Source organism: Pleurodeles waltl, chromosome 1_2, assembly GCF_031143425.1.
Source record: "Pleurodeles waltl isolate 20211129_DDA chromosome 1_2, aPleWal1.hap1.20221129, whole genome shotgun sequence".
NCBI lineage: Eukaryota > Metazoa > Chordata > Amphibia > Caudata > Salamandridae > Pleurodeles > Pleurodeles waltl.
The window spans coordinates 307,965,019-307,979,913 of NC_090437.1; the positions used below are offsets into that span (position 1 = coordinate 307,965,019).

Genomic DNA, 14,895 nt, shown 5'->3' on the forward strand with positions numbered 1-14,895 from the left:
TGGGACTACAGACTGGGATCAGCCGTAGTCCGCATAGTCCTGCCCTAACATGGGCGGGGCGATTTATACTGCTGGATCACGTCCCAGTCATGAACGCAAGCACCCCATGCTGGTATCCTCTTGTTGGAGCTTGCCAATTAAGTGCAGGTTAATTCCGACAACACAGAGCTCGGGGCCCTCGTCTGGGCACACACCTTGCACTTCGATAGACTCATTGAACTTAAACAACATTAATAGGCACAGTTAGGAGTACTTGAGAGACTCCTTGGTAATCACTCTAGCCCACACTCACGCTTGCCTACATTCCAATCCATCGTTTTTAGCTCTTCTTTGCCATTACAGACAGAGGGCAACTATATGCAAATCCGTTTTAAACTCCGACTCGGTACAGCGTTTTTACAATTACACTGCACCTCCAGTGCTCCTCCATCCCAAAACCGCTTCATACAAACTCGAGCACGCCTGCAGATGTGAAACCTGTGTGTTAATTACACACCAATTAACACTGAAACATCCCAGTGGCTTAAATAGAAGCGCCTTAGGGGAAACGTTTTTATGGGGAAAGGCCTCATACAATTGATTTCCAATACAACGCGAATCTCATTGTAAGCCTCAACTAAAACTTTGGGTGCACTCTACTCTGTGCCTTTCAAAATTGTCATTCTTGGTTCTGGTCTATGGGTAACTTTAACGGCTTTGTAAGCCTCATGTAATTACAAATCTTGAATAAGAAATATATGCATGGAGAGCTTTGGGTTAGCCTTCTATATCAATTGGTCTGTTCAAATGTCATTCAGTTTTTGCTTCTGCCCACTTGGACATACAACAGGGACACGGCGTCAGCTCACTTCGCCTACAGGCTTTCTTGCACTGTGAATGATGGCATGTTGTCTGAGTACGCATGCACTTTACCGTAAGGAGAAGCGCAATTCAGTGCCAGAGCTGGAGGACTAATATTTTACTTTGCCAATGTTTTTTTTGTTCTCCGTTTTATATTTTTTGTATTTAAGTCCTCTTTCTCTGTTTAAACTAGGTCTTCAGGTTTCAGTTTTCAAAGTAAATTCTGCCTTTTCATTGCACCATTAAGAATTATATTTTCGTGTCAAGTGCATTAAAACTAAAATAATAATAAAAAAATAAAAAAATTCTATACCTATTTTAAGCACACCCGCCTGCTAGGCAGCACATGGCGCTTTATTAAAATTATCAGTAGGGGTGTGCAAAATGTGGATATATTTGCATTATGGTGGCATAACAGAAATCTCGCCCAGTCTTCTGTTAAGGCCAGATCTGTGAGTTTGCTAGTGCTTGGTTTTGGGGGATTTTTTTTTGGGGGGGGGGGGGGGGGGTAGGAGGGGGTTAGATGCCTGTGTGCATCCTTTAACTCGAGAGATTTGTTCTGCAAGTCGATTTTGGGGAATGGTTTGCAGTGCTGTTCTACCAAATGAACTGCTCATGCTCTCTTGTAGAGCATGACACGCTATTTTACCCAATTTATGTTACTCTGGTTTGATTTTCATTATGTGCGAGTGGTAGGTCTGCAATTTATTCCTACTAAGCTGTGCTCAACATTGAAGGATTGGTACTGTTTCAGGGATGACTTATTGGGGTTGGTTAAAGGCAGTTTTTTTTCTATGGTCTTTGAAGATGCTGACATTTTAAGGGGGTACCCCTACTTTATGTAGGCACACTGTGGGAAACTGTTAAACTATTTCTGTTCGGAATGCTATATGATTTCATTACTATCGCATCTCCATAGTGCCGTATCTGTGACTTCTCTGTGTTGGTGGTCTGCCTATGTGGAACATTTTCACCTCGTTTGTGTGATACTTTGAGTGGTGCTATTTCGGAGTACACAGCATAATTTCTTCTCAATGGTGGTCTCCTTACTATATCTTGTGTTGAAAAAAAGTAAGCACATCAATTTTCAAAGACAGCCAAGTAAGCACATCAATTTTGAGAGACAGCCAACACGTGTTTCGTCCAACCGGACTTTTTCAAGGCATATAGCTTGATGAAATACTGCGTCCAAAAGGATATCTCCAATTGAAAGAAAATCGTAGGTCCTGTAGGATGCAACGGCTGTATAAGCCAAACGTCCAAAATAGCGAGAATTGATCGTGGCAGGGCCCTGATAAGCCCAAACAATTGTTTTTCCTGCCTCTCGGACGGTTGAGAGGACAGAAGTTTGGGCTTATCAGGGCCCTGCCATGAACAATTATCACTATTTCGGACTTTTGGCTTATACAGCCGTTGCATCATACAGGACCTACGATTTTCTTTCAATTGGAGATATCCTTTTGGACGCAGTATCTCATCAAGCTATATGCCTTAAAGTCCGGTTGGACGAAACACGTGTTGGCTGTCTCTCAAAATTGTTGTGCTTACTTGGCTGTCTTTGAAAATTGATGTGCTTACTTTTTTTCAACACAAGGAATTAAAACCTTTTGGATTCTTGCGTATTCTGGACTTATCATTTGGAGTGCCCTGGTATTTTCTGTTTTCATTTGTGTATACAGCACGACACACGGGAGACATTTCCCGTTCTCTCTTGGTCTGTGCACCATAATATCCTTGGTGGCTGGGTATTTTTACCAGGTTTTGGCACCCTTACCATGACTTTGTAATCTCTTCCTGGACACTTCTGTGTTTTTTGGTGCAGATGTGCGATTTGTAAGCATCAACCACCATTGCAATTTCTTCTATCAGTCCTTACTATATCTGTTAGCCAAGCCTCCTGTGCCCTCCTTACAGCAGGTGTGTTGGGGGTGGTGAATGGCTTAGCTGCAAAACTCTAATGAAACAACATCCCTTTTCTGTAATAGTGAACGCAGTTTCCCATGCCATGCACAGGTCTTGTGACAATCTGCACATTAGATCTGCCCAAAGTAGGAGCCTGAACCCTGCCAATACACCCTGCAACAACCCGCAATTCCTAGAGCATAGTTGATGTAAGCATCCCATCCTACACTCGGACCTGGTGAAAAAAACTGCTTCTCCTTATTACCCTAATAAACACCAGCAGTTCTGCTGCAGGCTTGAGACCTTTCTATTAAATAAGCATTGGCGCAGCCTGTAGGTCTTACTTGGCAAGTCTTTGATTTTTGTTTTTTTCCCCCAGGCGTGTGGCAGGCATTACATGTTCATACATATTATGAAGTAAAAATGCTGCTATTTAACTTTGGCATGCATGTGAAAGCCTAATTGAGCATGGTTTGGCCCACAGGTCTTGACACTGAAGTGGACTACTTTTTTGATGGATGTGCACACCTTCTCAAGCACAATGCCACCATCATTGTCAGAAGTGGACTGATCCCTTTCCCAGTGCTGCATGCTGTAGTGGACAAAAGCAAGTGTGACCACCTGTCCGTAATTTACAGACTGTCCATGAATTAACCCCCAATGTCTGTTGTCCGTAATGGATATTTCAACGGGTGGCATTTGCCCGTAACATTAGCAGTTGTGCTATAACCCAGTGTTACAGCTTAAATGCTGCGGCTAAAGTGGGATGCCTCCTGTACTGTGATCCCAAAGGTGGGGCAGACATATAATCACAAAACAAGCCTTCTCAGCAGGGTGCTGGCTGCCTGAAAAGAAATGTAGATTTGTGAAGTTGGTTAATCTGTAAATATAAAGGCTGCATGGGAACTGGAAGAGGTGGCATTAATTGATGGAGACACTTAAAGCTTCCTGAAGGTAAAGATGTATTCCTTTCAGAGATATTGTATGAGTGTTCAAAGCTGGGCAGTGGAGTGGGTACTTTTAACGGGCAGCTATAAAACGATATGCACAGTCTATGATCTCCATGTTACTAAACTCTACACTTTGAAAGCACCTTTTTGTCCAAAACCTAAATGTATGTCCACATTTTGTAGCAGTCTTTCTTATACTGTGTGTAATGCAAATTTATTATAATGACTTACACATTCACACTGCTTTCTGTGATGGGCAGGGACCTCCTACTGCTAAAAATACATAAGTCACTATTCCCTGCTGAACCAAACCGAATTCAGTTCTGTGGGCTTCTGATTGAGCACACATACCTCTGAATTGATAACATTGACCAACAGAGGTTTCATAACTAAGGCTCCCAGTTTTCAGTTTTTACAGATAAACACAGACCGAAAACAAAGTGTTTCTGTCCGCATTTATTTTTAAAAGCGGGAAAATACAGAAAATTGTGATTCTTGTGAGTAACTCCTTCATGCTGTCCTTCATGAATTTGAGGCCAACAGATGAGCCAATACAAGCTTGAGAAGATAAAACATATTTCCTTAAATACAGTCCTATGTTAGCATATATTTGTATATGATACTAATATGTATCAATGGGTGTAGTATTTTGGTATACTTGGCTGCTTAATTTGACAGGCATCAAAGTATGAGTGATTGGCAGATAAATCTGTGTAGAAATATACCATTTATTCTCAAAACACACAATAAATATAGATAAATACAAACAAGACCAAAAAATAAATATGGATAAAAACAGACGGAAATGCTTAAAAAATAAATACCATAAAACTGGGAGCCCCATTCATAACATATAGTGTATTTCCCGCTATTTTTTAAAAACTTATATTTATTTTTCATTTAAAGTGTGCATTATTTTATATGCAGTTTCCTGATGGTGAAAGATCAGAAGTAGTCACCGAATATTTTGTTCTTTTTAGCCATGCCTTTGATTCTGCCTCTGTGCTCACTGACCCCATCGCTCTTGCATTCAAGATCTCAGTATCCATACTTTTTTAATGTCCTTCAACCACTGAGAAAGCCAGAGATGTTAGCATATTGTATTGTATTGTAATCGTATTTATATAGCGCTTACTACCCCTGACGAGGCGTCAAAGCACTTTTCGATGAGTAGCACGCTACTCTGGAACCCAACAAGAATTAGTGATGGATTAGTATTGGGAAATTATGAGTACAGTTTTAGTATTATTATGAGTTAATTTGAGCCGCGGATATGAGAGTTTGTTAGTTAGATTGGCTGGAGTAATGGAGAGGTGGAGGAGGAAAGAAATCCAGAAGTGTCAATTGGGAGTATATCCTTCATTTACTCAACCCAAAGGCTTGGGATGAGTAAAGGGGGCTGGAGGATATGGTGTCCTGCGCCCTTCACTATGTGTTTTTGTAAATATAAGACTGTCATATTAACTTGTGATCTGTATTAATTTTACAGAGTGTACTATTCATCTGCCAGTATTGTACAAAAACCCTGTCCTCTCGTGCTAAAGGGGATTGAGAAAAGGATAGTAATCTAATTAGTTGCTTAGTTGCACTGAGTGAGACCAGGAAAGCTGGGTTTAAATCCCGGCTCACTCACATGATTAAATTGCATGATTTGTTACATCAAGTTACTTCATGTGTCTACTTGATAGTGACTTTTTTTAAAGCACCTTCAAGTAATTGACTTCATCATGGACCCTGTGTAAACACTTCGCTTTTATATGCTTTAATAGCCTGTAATAGTCCACCATCCATAAAAAACAATATTGGCCATGACATAAGAGACACCTGCCAATTCATATGCTTTGTTCACTCATGGTTTTGTCAGGAGGGAGGGTTAATAAATGTAGAAACTTCAATGCAAAGCTGTGATATAATAAACTAAACTGAAACATTTCCATGTGTTAAAAAAAAAAAACACTTTCTACAGTTTAGAGCCTCTGTCATGTTCTTATATATTGTTTGTTGTGTAATTTGCATCCCAGATATTTTTTAAAGTTCTATGTTTTTTTGGTACTTGGGGATGAGTCAGACCACCGGTTCAGGCTTTGCTTGACTGCAGAGTCATTTTAAGACCTGGACAGAGGGGGAAATTGTCCAGAGTGCAACAGTCCTAGGGGCCTTGCCCACCACCGCCACCGCCACCGTTGCTGCGAATGTCCCATCTGATCTTGACTTCATCCTACTCCTTAATTCTCTGCCTGGTGATCGGGCTCCCAGTTATGAGATGGAGTCCCTGGTGCACACTCCAATGCAACAGTCGGGGCTTCTTGATGCCATGAGACTACAGACAAGTGTTGGTACCTCAGAGCCCGATATTAGGTGTGAGACTGTTGCCTACACCACCTACTCTGCCTCATTTTTTTTTTTTTAGGTTTGACGTCTGTTGAAGGGTCAGGTGAAACCAGATGTTTGTTTAACCTGTCTAAACTAGCAGAAGGTGGAAAAAGTAATTTACCTTAATCTTTCCCAACCTGTTTGCGGTGGGTATTGAAATATTTAAAAACATAACCAAAATGTTGCTGTTGCTTTTTCTCCAAGAAAGATTGGGTATATATGGGTATGAGTGATGTCCTTGACACCGTGCTCAACTGCATCAATTTACCATTGAACACGGATATAATGTGCCATCTGAATATAGCACACCTCGAGACAATCCATACACCAATGGTTCCAACCTGTGGTCCAGGGACCCCTAGGGGTCAGCGACTGCTTAGAAAATTAAATAATATTAACAGATTAGCTCCACAGCTTTTAGTAATGACTCAGCAGCTGGGTCCCCGGATTCCAATAATGATTCAGTGGAGTCCCCGTGTTCCAGTAATGATAAAGTGGGGGTCCACAGAAGTCAAAAGGTTGGGAACCACTGCCTTACACAGTACAGTGAATAAAAAGTGCAATATAAAAAATAGTAAGGTAATGCATTGTTAAACCTGTGGATATAGCTTATCCTCCTTTTGTCCTGAATTTTGACCATTTGTCCTGAATGTTTTTTTTTTTTTTTTTAACCGTCCCGTCCTGAAATTGCCTCCATGCCAGGTAGCCACCCTAGCAGAAGCAACATATGATTAACTTATGAACGGACCAATTTATACGAAGTCTGATAGAAAGACTCTGTGTATATACAAATATACGTGTATTTTTAGTGCGACTATTTAGTGAAAAAAATAAGGCGAGCAAGACCACTTAAGTTCTTGGGCCTGACGTAAAACACACCAAGAGATAACCGAACTCGCGTTCCAACACAACAGACGAGTGTATACGTATTGTGGCATGAATGGACAGATGTTTTGTGTAAGTCCCCCTTTCTTTATGTACACCCAGCCCGCGGCGATACCCGGCTAAAGGGAAACCATAAATAAACAAATGCACGGTAAACTAAAGTGGGCCAAGCCCTGGCTCTGCTAAGGGGGTCACGGGTTGAAGCCTGAGGGTAGGGACAGTTCTCTTATTCAGAGTTGCACTCCACTCCTGACATTGTACGAGCATGCCAACGCTTGGTTTGCTTGTATCGTGAAGGATCTCTGTGGCTCCAGGGCTGTTTCACACAAAATAGTCATTAAGTGTCGCGTATGAGATTTTCATTTGTTTTGTGATTTGACTAAGATGGCGGACGTGAGGAGACTTGAGCATGTCTGATTGAATATATGCAGACCGGCTACCTCCCCTGTCTGTGCAAGAGTCTTACATCCCTTTTTCAGAAATGTATGGACATGTGAAGGGGAGAATGAGAGATCTGTTCATCAGTCTCGTTTTTTTATCTTCACGCTGAATGGTTTGGGCCTCAGCTGTCCTTCCTTACCGCCTCTTCTTCCATCTTTGTCGTTTTTTGTCTTGCTCTTCTTCTTTGTCGTCTTCTCTTCTACCGCTTTCTTGTCTGCCTTCTCTCTTCAGCTTTGTCTCTCCCTTTGTCTCGCTCCTTTCTCCTCATATTGTTCCTTTCTTTCTGCTGTTCTTTCTCTCGCCTGTCTTTTCTCCTTTGTCTTCCTCTGTCACTCTTTTCCACCTTATTCACAAAAGACCAAAAGTGGGGGTCACACAGTAAAAAACAAGGTTCTTCTCTGCTCTTTCATTCGAAGTAAATAAAAGTTGAAGTCTTTCTTTTCCTGCGGTACATGTGATGGCGGCTATACAGTTTCGCGACACCACCAGTTGTCCTTTCCATTGTGAGACTCTGGGAAATAATGTTTGTTATAAACTCTGACAAGCACAGCTGCTAAAAAGCTGTTCCCCTTGTTCCAGTGTATCCCCGAAGCTAGATGCACTCCATGTGAGCAGTTTTAGGGAAACTGTGCCTTGCCGCCAAAAATTGCTGCTTTGAACTAGCCCACACTGGAGGTGTGGACACGTTAACTACCCAATCTTTAAAGCTGTGTATTGACTTTTTGGATGATTAACAATGTATATAACTAACTTCTTGGTATCTCGTTTGGGACTCCCCTTAGGCTGCTCCATTCTATGTATCTTGTTGTAGCACAGTTCTCTAGTTGTCCCTTCTCAAGTGTTTAAGTTACATTAGGTCTCGTTGAAGTGATTTGTTTTGCTCTCTGTATTGCAGTTCTCTTGGAACTTTAACCACATAACTTGCCCTCAGTTCTTGTAGAGCTTTGTCAAATAAAGTGCTTCAGAGTTAATCAATGTTTTTTGAATGTCTTGTGATTCATGACCCATTAAAACCGCTTTATCCAATCCCTGGCGTATAGGAAGCTTGTCGGCTCTTTCGCTTGGGCAGTCATTAGAGGGCAATAAATGAGGGATTGTCAGTGGATGACCTTATTTTGTTCCCACAACTGGGTAATGTGGTATTTACCCCGATACAGAGTTTTCTGCCCATAAATGAAGAAAAACATATAGATTAACTGCTTCTGCAAGGGTGTGTACATTTATGGATACTGAGTTACCACCAGGTTTTTGTTGCTGATAAGTGGGCATGGTTTTACCATGTTGCAATATGATGTTACCACAAAATACAGAATCGGCAGAATGGATACTAATGCAGAGTAGTGTCAATGTCGCAAACTTTAGCCATTACTGCAGCCCTGTAATGAAGGCTTTGGTTGTCTAACAGGAAAATTACCTGACTGGAAATTTTCATGTCAATCCATAATTTATTCAAAAATTGCAGTGTTATTTATATGTTGCAGTACCCGAAAGTAACAGATCTTCCATCTTGCGGGCCGGTAGATGGATTCTGTCTTTTAAAAATGCTATGTATTTGTTCTTGTACAGCACTCGCATCACCCTGGTGAGTTGGTCACACCACCTTATTATCTGAACTAGTTGAATAATTCTGATGGCACAGCAGTGAGTGACAGATGTCTTCTTTGGGCTGTGACCTTACGGGTTCCCAAAATACTTTGTTGTTCACTCTTTGGAATCGGGAGTTTCTCAGGATCATCTAGGTGAGACGAATCATATTAAGATACAGGGGCTCACTCTGTTAAAGACATGCAGTAGAATAGTCTTATAACCAGGCATTGATGAGGTCCCCAGGCTACTAAAACTCTGAAATAACTGCACTTACATACACATGAAACCTGTTTTTATTTTGATACTTGTTTTATCAGCATTGAATACAGAGTAGCTGTGAAAAATCCTGTGCCGTAGGCTTAATCATTGTTCCCAGTGCTTTGAGTTCCCACCTTCTCTGTTATTCCAATAACATTATTATCAAATTAATTGATCTTTTAACTTCTTTTTTTAATGAAACAAAAAGGGATGCTCAGCTCCGTTTTACCGGCCAAATAGTTGAATACAGATGCAAAACAATCAGATAATTTGCTTATACTAAATCCTGAAATTAGGTTAATTGGCAGTTGGCCTGGCAATATGGACGCCCTAGAAACCCATAGATATTTCAAACCACAATTTATAAATGGAAATACCCTGGGGCACCTTTTATTACTTGTAAAACTGTTTTAGAAATCACACAGTTTGTTTTCAAGACTGCCATTTGGTTCACCAAGCATTGCAAGAAGCGATACATCAGATGAACCCATTTAATAATTCTGGGTCAAGACAACTCCATCTCCACTTGTCCTTGACTGCGATGGGTTAGGTCCAGAGGTAGGTGCCAGTGGCCGATGTCTGAGAATTATCAGCTAAAGCTTCATATCCCTTAAGCGACCATCACCCCCTCAGGAATATTAAGCAAGTTAAAAATGAAATTTCAGTGACCATGAATCTTCATTTTCAAAACCATACATGAGGTAAAAGCACTATTACCCCACTTAACAACTACATCCACTCATGCAACCTTGAGGAGTAATTGCAAATCAATATAGGACAATGAACCACTTTATTCTTTATTTTATCTTACTACTTTGTAAACCAGCTTTTTAGTGCAAGTAGCAAAGAGAGAGAGTGACTTTTGAGGGGTGCCTCGCACCTTTTAATTTTGTTTCTGTTCCTGCATACAGTAAGTAACCCCCGCCTACTAGGATACTGAAAATGTTTTTTTCAATAGCCAAAACTATCTCCGAAATGTACTTAAGCAGATCATATATGCATTGTGATATCAGCAATGTACCACCTAGAAATGATAGGTTAAGAATTATATTCTCCAAATAGTTCTTCCAGGTGGACACTTTTCAATAAGATTGTAAACTGGGTCCTTGTGACTTTTTTTTTTTTGAGTGTTTTACATTATAGTGGAATATATGGATAAGCAAGTAATCTTTCTATATAAAGAACCACATTGAAATTTGTTCCTATGCCTCTAGTACATTTGGTCTCAGTGCTGTGTTTGAAGGTGTCTTGGGACACTGCTAAACAACTTATCGCAATGATCTCTTTTTTTAATATATTTGAGAGGATCTTTCTTTAGAAAATTACAATAATCCTTATACATTCATATTTTTTACATTACTTTGCAAAATACATTCTACAAGGTATTTGAAGGGAATATAGTGTCATATCAACCTGCAACACTTGGGTGGTAGCAATCATTTCTTTTTGTTTCTCAATTTGCCTACAGAAAGTCCAGAGTGTGAGCCTTTTAAATCCTTTACACAGTGACCTTCTACTATACGCTGTCAATTAAATGGCTATCAAATATAGCAGCATATAGTACTATGGAGTCCTCTCTTACTTCATAACAAGTTACCATTGTGTCAGGCTCATTGTTGCCGACCAGTGTTTAGAATAGAAAGATGTTTTCCCGAAAAGTAGGTCTAAAGCCAGCCAGGAAGTAAACATGGTAGTAATCTGTAAACAACTCTTCACCACTCCAGTCATTTCAGAATTGTGGGATGTTGGGAAGCAGAAATATTGGAAGGGATGGGGGTGTTATGAGGGAGAGGGGGGAAAAGGAGGCAAGATAGGGGAAAGAGGGTGAAGCTTTACAGATGGAATGGTCTTCCCTTGAATGCGATCAACTCACCAGACCTAAGTGATTATGCATTGCATGTATCTGTAGTGTGGATTAGCTTACTGCAACTAGTTAAGAAATTATTAATGGTAAAGGAATCGAATGCTCTTCAAAAGTTCTAAACTATTCCTTTTTTCTTTTTTCTTTTAGAAACTTCCTAAAATCTCAGATGATGATGACACTAAGTTGAAAAAGAATAGAGCTCAAAATAGTGCCAGTCCCTTGTATCCTGCCGGTGTAACCTCAGTGAACAAGGAAACAATGGAGTTTGAAATCCCAATTTCAGAACACAAGGCCATCACGTTGGTGGCTTCAGCAGATCCCATTGATCATCAGAGCAGTTTCTTTTCTCCTGTTGCCAGTCACAATGGGCTAGACCACCCACATGAGTCCATAGATAATGATGTGGCGAAGGAGATTCAGTATTTGGATGACGTGCTGGAAGCAAACTGCTGTGACTCTTCTATGGAGAACACATTTAATGGAACATCCTCACCAGCCCAAAGCACCACTGTGATAGAGGGGACTGCACCGTCCATTAATGTTGTTAATGATCATGCTTTCATCCAAAAGGAAATCATAGTGGTGGACCAAAAGCAGCCCCCTGCCGTAGAAAGGAGTCCACCCATTGGGTCCCCAGAGCAGCACAAACCTAATGGGCACTCTCCATTTGAGCGAGGAGAAGAACCCTGTGATGCCTTCAGGTATCCTGGAAGCCCGAGCTCTTCAAACAGTTCAAGGAGGTCCTCCAAAGATGGTGATGTGCCCTTAATTACCATCAAGAAAGAGGCAAAGTTTGAGCTGCGTGCTTTCCATGAAGATAAAAAGCCTGCAAAGCTTTTTGAGGACATTGATGAGAAAGACAAAATCAGAGTCCGGAAGGTGAGGCCGTCTGAGGAAGTTATCGAACTTGAGAAGGAAAGGAGAGAGCTCATTAGGAGTCAAGCTGTCAAAAAGAACCCAGGCATTGCCACAAAGTGGTGGAATCCTCCTCAAGAGAAGACCCTGGAGGAGCAGCTAGATGAAGAACACCTGGAATCTCACAAGAAGTACAAAGAGCGCAAGCAGAAGCAGCAGGGCCCATCTGTAACACCACCAAAACCAAAGTCTGTCTCTTTTGTACCACCAGAGCCAGTTGCTGTCAACAAAGAGGATATTGTCACTGAGCAAATAGATTTCTCAGCTGCCAGAAAGCAGTTTTTGAGCATGGAAAATACAAGCCAGAAAAATAACCAAGTTGGGCAGAGGAGATCAGTGACACCCAAACTTTTTACTGTCAAGCCTTTCTACAAGTCACTAAGTCCACCCCAGCCAAAGAAACCAACAACTTCAGTCTCTGTGACTGGGTCCACCACTAAATGTGAAAAACCACTGCAGGCCAATGAAGAAGTGACTGCAGTTAAGGCTTCAAAGGTGTCATTTGCTCCAGAAAAAGAGCATGTGGATAGTCACAGCAGTGTTCCTGAACAATCACAAGAGCCTGCATGGAGTGAAAACTCCAGAGATGATCTGAGATCCAAAACATGGCCTGAAGAAAGTGAATTTATGAGTGCCACAGCAGTCTTTACAGTGGTAAAGGATGACGACCAAGACATGGCCGATCATTTGTTGAGGTCTATCAGTATTTCCTCCCCTCCAGATGAGTCGGATTCTGGCTTGGATGAGTTATCTGTGAAATCTCAAGACACCACAATATTCGAAACTCTATCCAATGACTTCAGCATGGACAACATCAGTGACAGTGGGGCATCCAACGGGACAGCGAGTGCTCTTCAGGAGAATTCACTTGGAGATTTTTCACAACCCCAAACACCCCCAACTGGCACACCCACAGATTTCAGGCTAGAAGGGATGTCCAAGTCTTTTAGTGACCATGGCTTCTGCTCTCCCTCCTCCACCTTGCTGGACTCCATGCTGCTAGATGATCAACTCAAATACCATGCTGGCCTCTTGGTGCAGAATGCAATAGAGCAGGCTTTAGCTGAACAAGCTGAAAGAGTTGGGTTAAACAGAGAAACAGACTTTACCGGACAAAGTGCAACCTCCGAGCAAGAGGTATCTACAGAGCATGTGGAAAGTAGCATGCCTACGTCCCCTGGTTTTGAGAATCCAGAAAGCACAGTGGCTGATCAGCAACACATACCCTCTCCTCTACAACCGGTGTCTTCGCTTGTAGAACAGGTATCTTGTCCTGTACAGCAGAATTATGATGCCATTAACAAACCAAAGACTTTATCCTATCAAGATTTTGAACTTGAGGGAGAAACAAGCGTCACACACTTGCCAGTATCTCACTCTGGCCCACGGGTCACTGTGGAGGAAAACCGGCAAGAAGGTGGCTACTTCAGTAAGTATTCTGAGGCTGCAGAGCTGAGAAGTACTGCAGAAGTGCAGGAGCCCGAAGTAACGGTGGGGCCCTTCAAACTGAGGTCAAAGAAGCAGCGAACATTGTCCATGATTGAAGAAGAAATTCGTGCAGCTCAGGATCGAGAGGAGGAGTTGAAGCGACAAAGGCAGAGGATACAAAACCCACCTAGCCCTGTCAGCAAAACAGCGCCAGCGTTGCCAACTAGAACTGCCCTCTACAAAACTGCCCCAGGTAAGTGTCCATTTCTAAAGCTGTATTTTGCTCAGCACAGCATTTCAGTATTTGAAGAGGAACCAGTTGAGTTGGTTTCTATCTTTCCATTGAATTTAAGGGACCGGTATGGGTTTTTATGATGAATTCGTCCCCAAAGCACAAAATGGCCCAGCCTCCAAATCGAGATTTCCCTCCTTTTGTGTTCTACAGACACTGTTTGTAAATTGGAGGATTCCATGTCTGAGCTGTGGTTGTGGAATTAAGTAACCCTGCTATGAAAGACACTAAACCTTAAATCCTTCAAACATGCTTGAGAGGCCTAGGTGGGGGGTGGGGGGGATCCTAAAGAAGCAACAAAGAAAATAACTTTCGCTCAAATCTTTAACCATTAAAAGCACCAGTCAGGTAATATAAAAGTTCTGCATACTATAGAAGTAATGTTGCGAGGGGAGAGGTGTGCCGATCTGTGTTTAGGGAAAATCGGGGAATGCAAGGAAAGTAGTTAATGAAGGCCAGGTCTCCAACCATTAACCACAATTGGGCATTAAACTATACAAAGTGTGCAGCGTGATCAAGGCTGCGGTGACGCCCAAAACGCATCAGTTTCTGGAATAAGCTCCTTCACATTGCAGCCTGAGTGAGCATGATTATTTGTTTGAGTCGTTGTGATGCATACAAATATACATTACCTGTATGTTAACCATGAGTAGTATATACATTTGTTAAGCAGACCTAAATAATATCTATATATTTTTAAACCATAGATAGTGGTGTGTGTGTATCTATATATAAATGTACATATGTAAATATAATCAAATTATACATGTTTAAAGGCATATGCTGTACTTTTGTGTTTTTTTGTGGGCATGTAGGGAAGAGCTACCTCTTCAGTAGTTTTTTGAAGATAAGATAGTTATTTGTGGCTCTTATACTTATGGGTAATGAATTCCGTAGTTTGGCTGCTTGAACAGAGACAGATGTGCTGTGGTAATGCACAGGGATGTTCTATGATGTACAATGCAGCGTTTAGGTTCTACTAAATGACTTCTTCCTAAAACCAAAAAAAGTGATTAAAGAGATTTCTTTCAGTCCACACTTTGTAGGGAATAAAAGAGGAATTCATTATTAAGGGTATTTTTTGTGAGTTACCTTCAAGATTAAATGCAGTGTGTAGGCAGCTCATTATTGTATCAACTTCATGAGACCAAGTTTGTCAG

The 14,895-nt window shown here is 41.3% G+C and overlaps 1 protein-coding gene across 7 annotated transcripts in view; it reads left to right on the forward strand.

Annotated features, from left to right (window-relative positions):
- The window catches only part of PALM2AKAP2 (PALM2 and AKAP2 fusion), a 735,219-nt gene that overhangs the window by 684,394 nt on the left and 35,930 nt on the right, over positions 1–14,895 (forward strand). For all 7 annotated transcript variants that reach the window (XM_069238531.1, XM_069238540.1, XM_069238550.1 and 4 more), the window contains one exon: positions 11,248–13,696. In XM_069238531.1, coding sequence (XP_069094632.1) covers positions 11,248–13,696 — 2,449 coding nt within the window. The remainder of the gene's footprint in view (positions 1–11,247; positions 13,697–14,895) is intronic.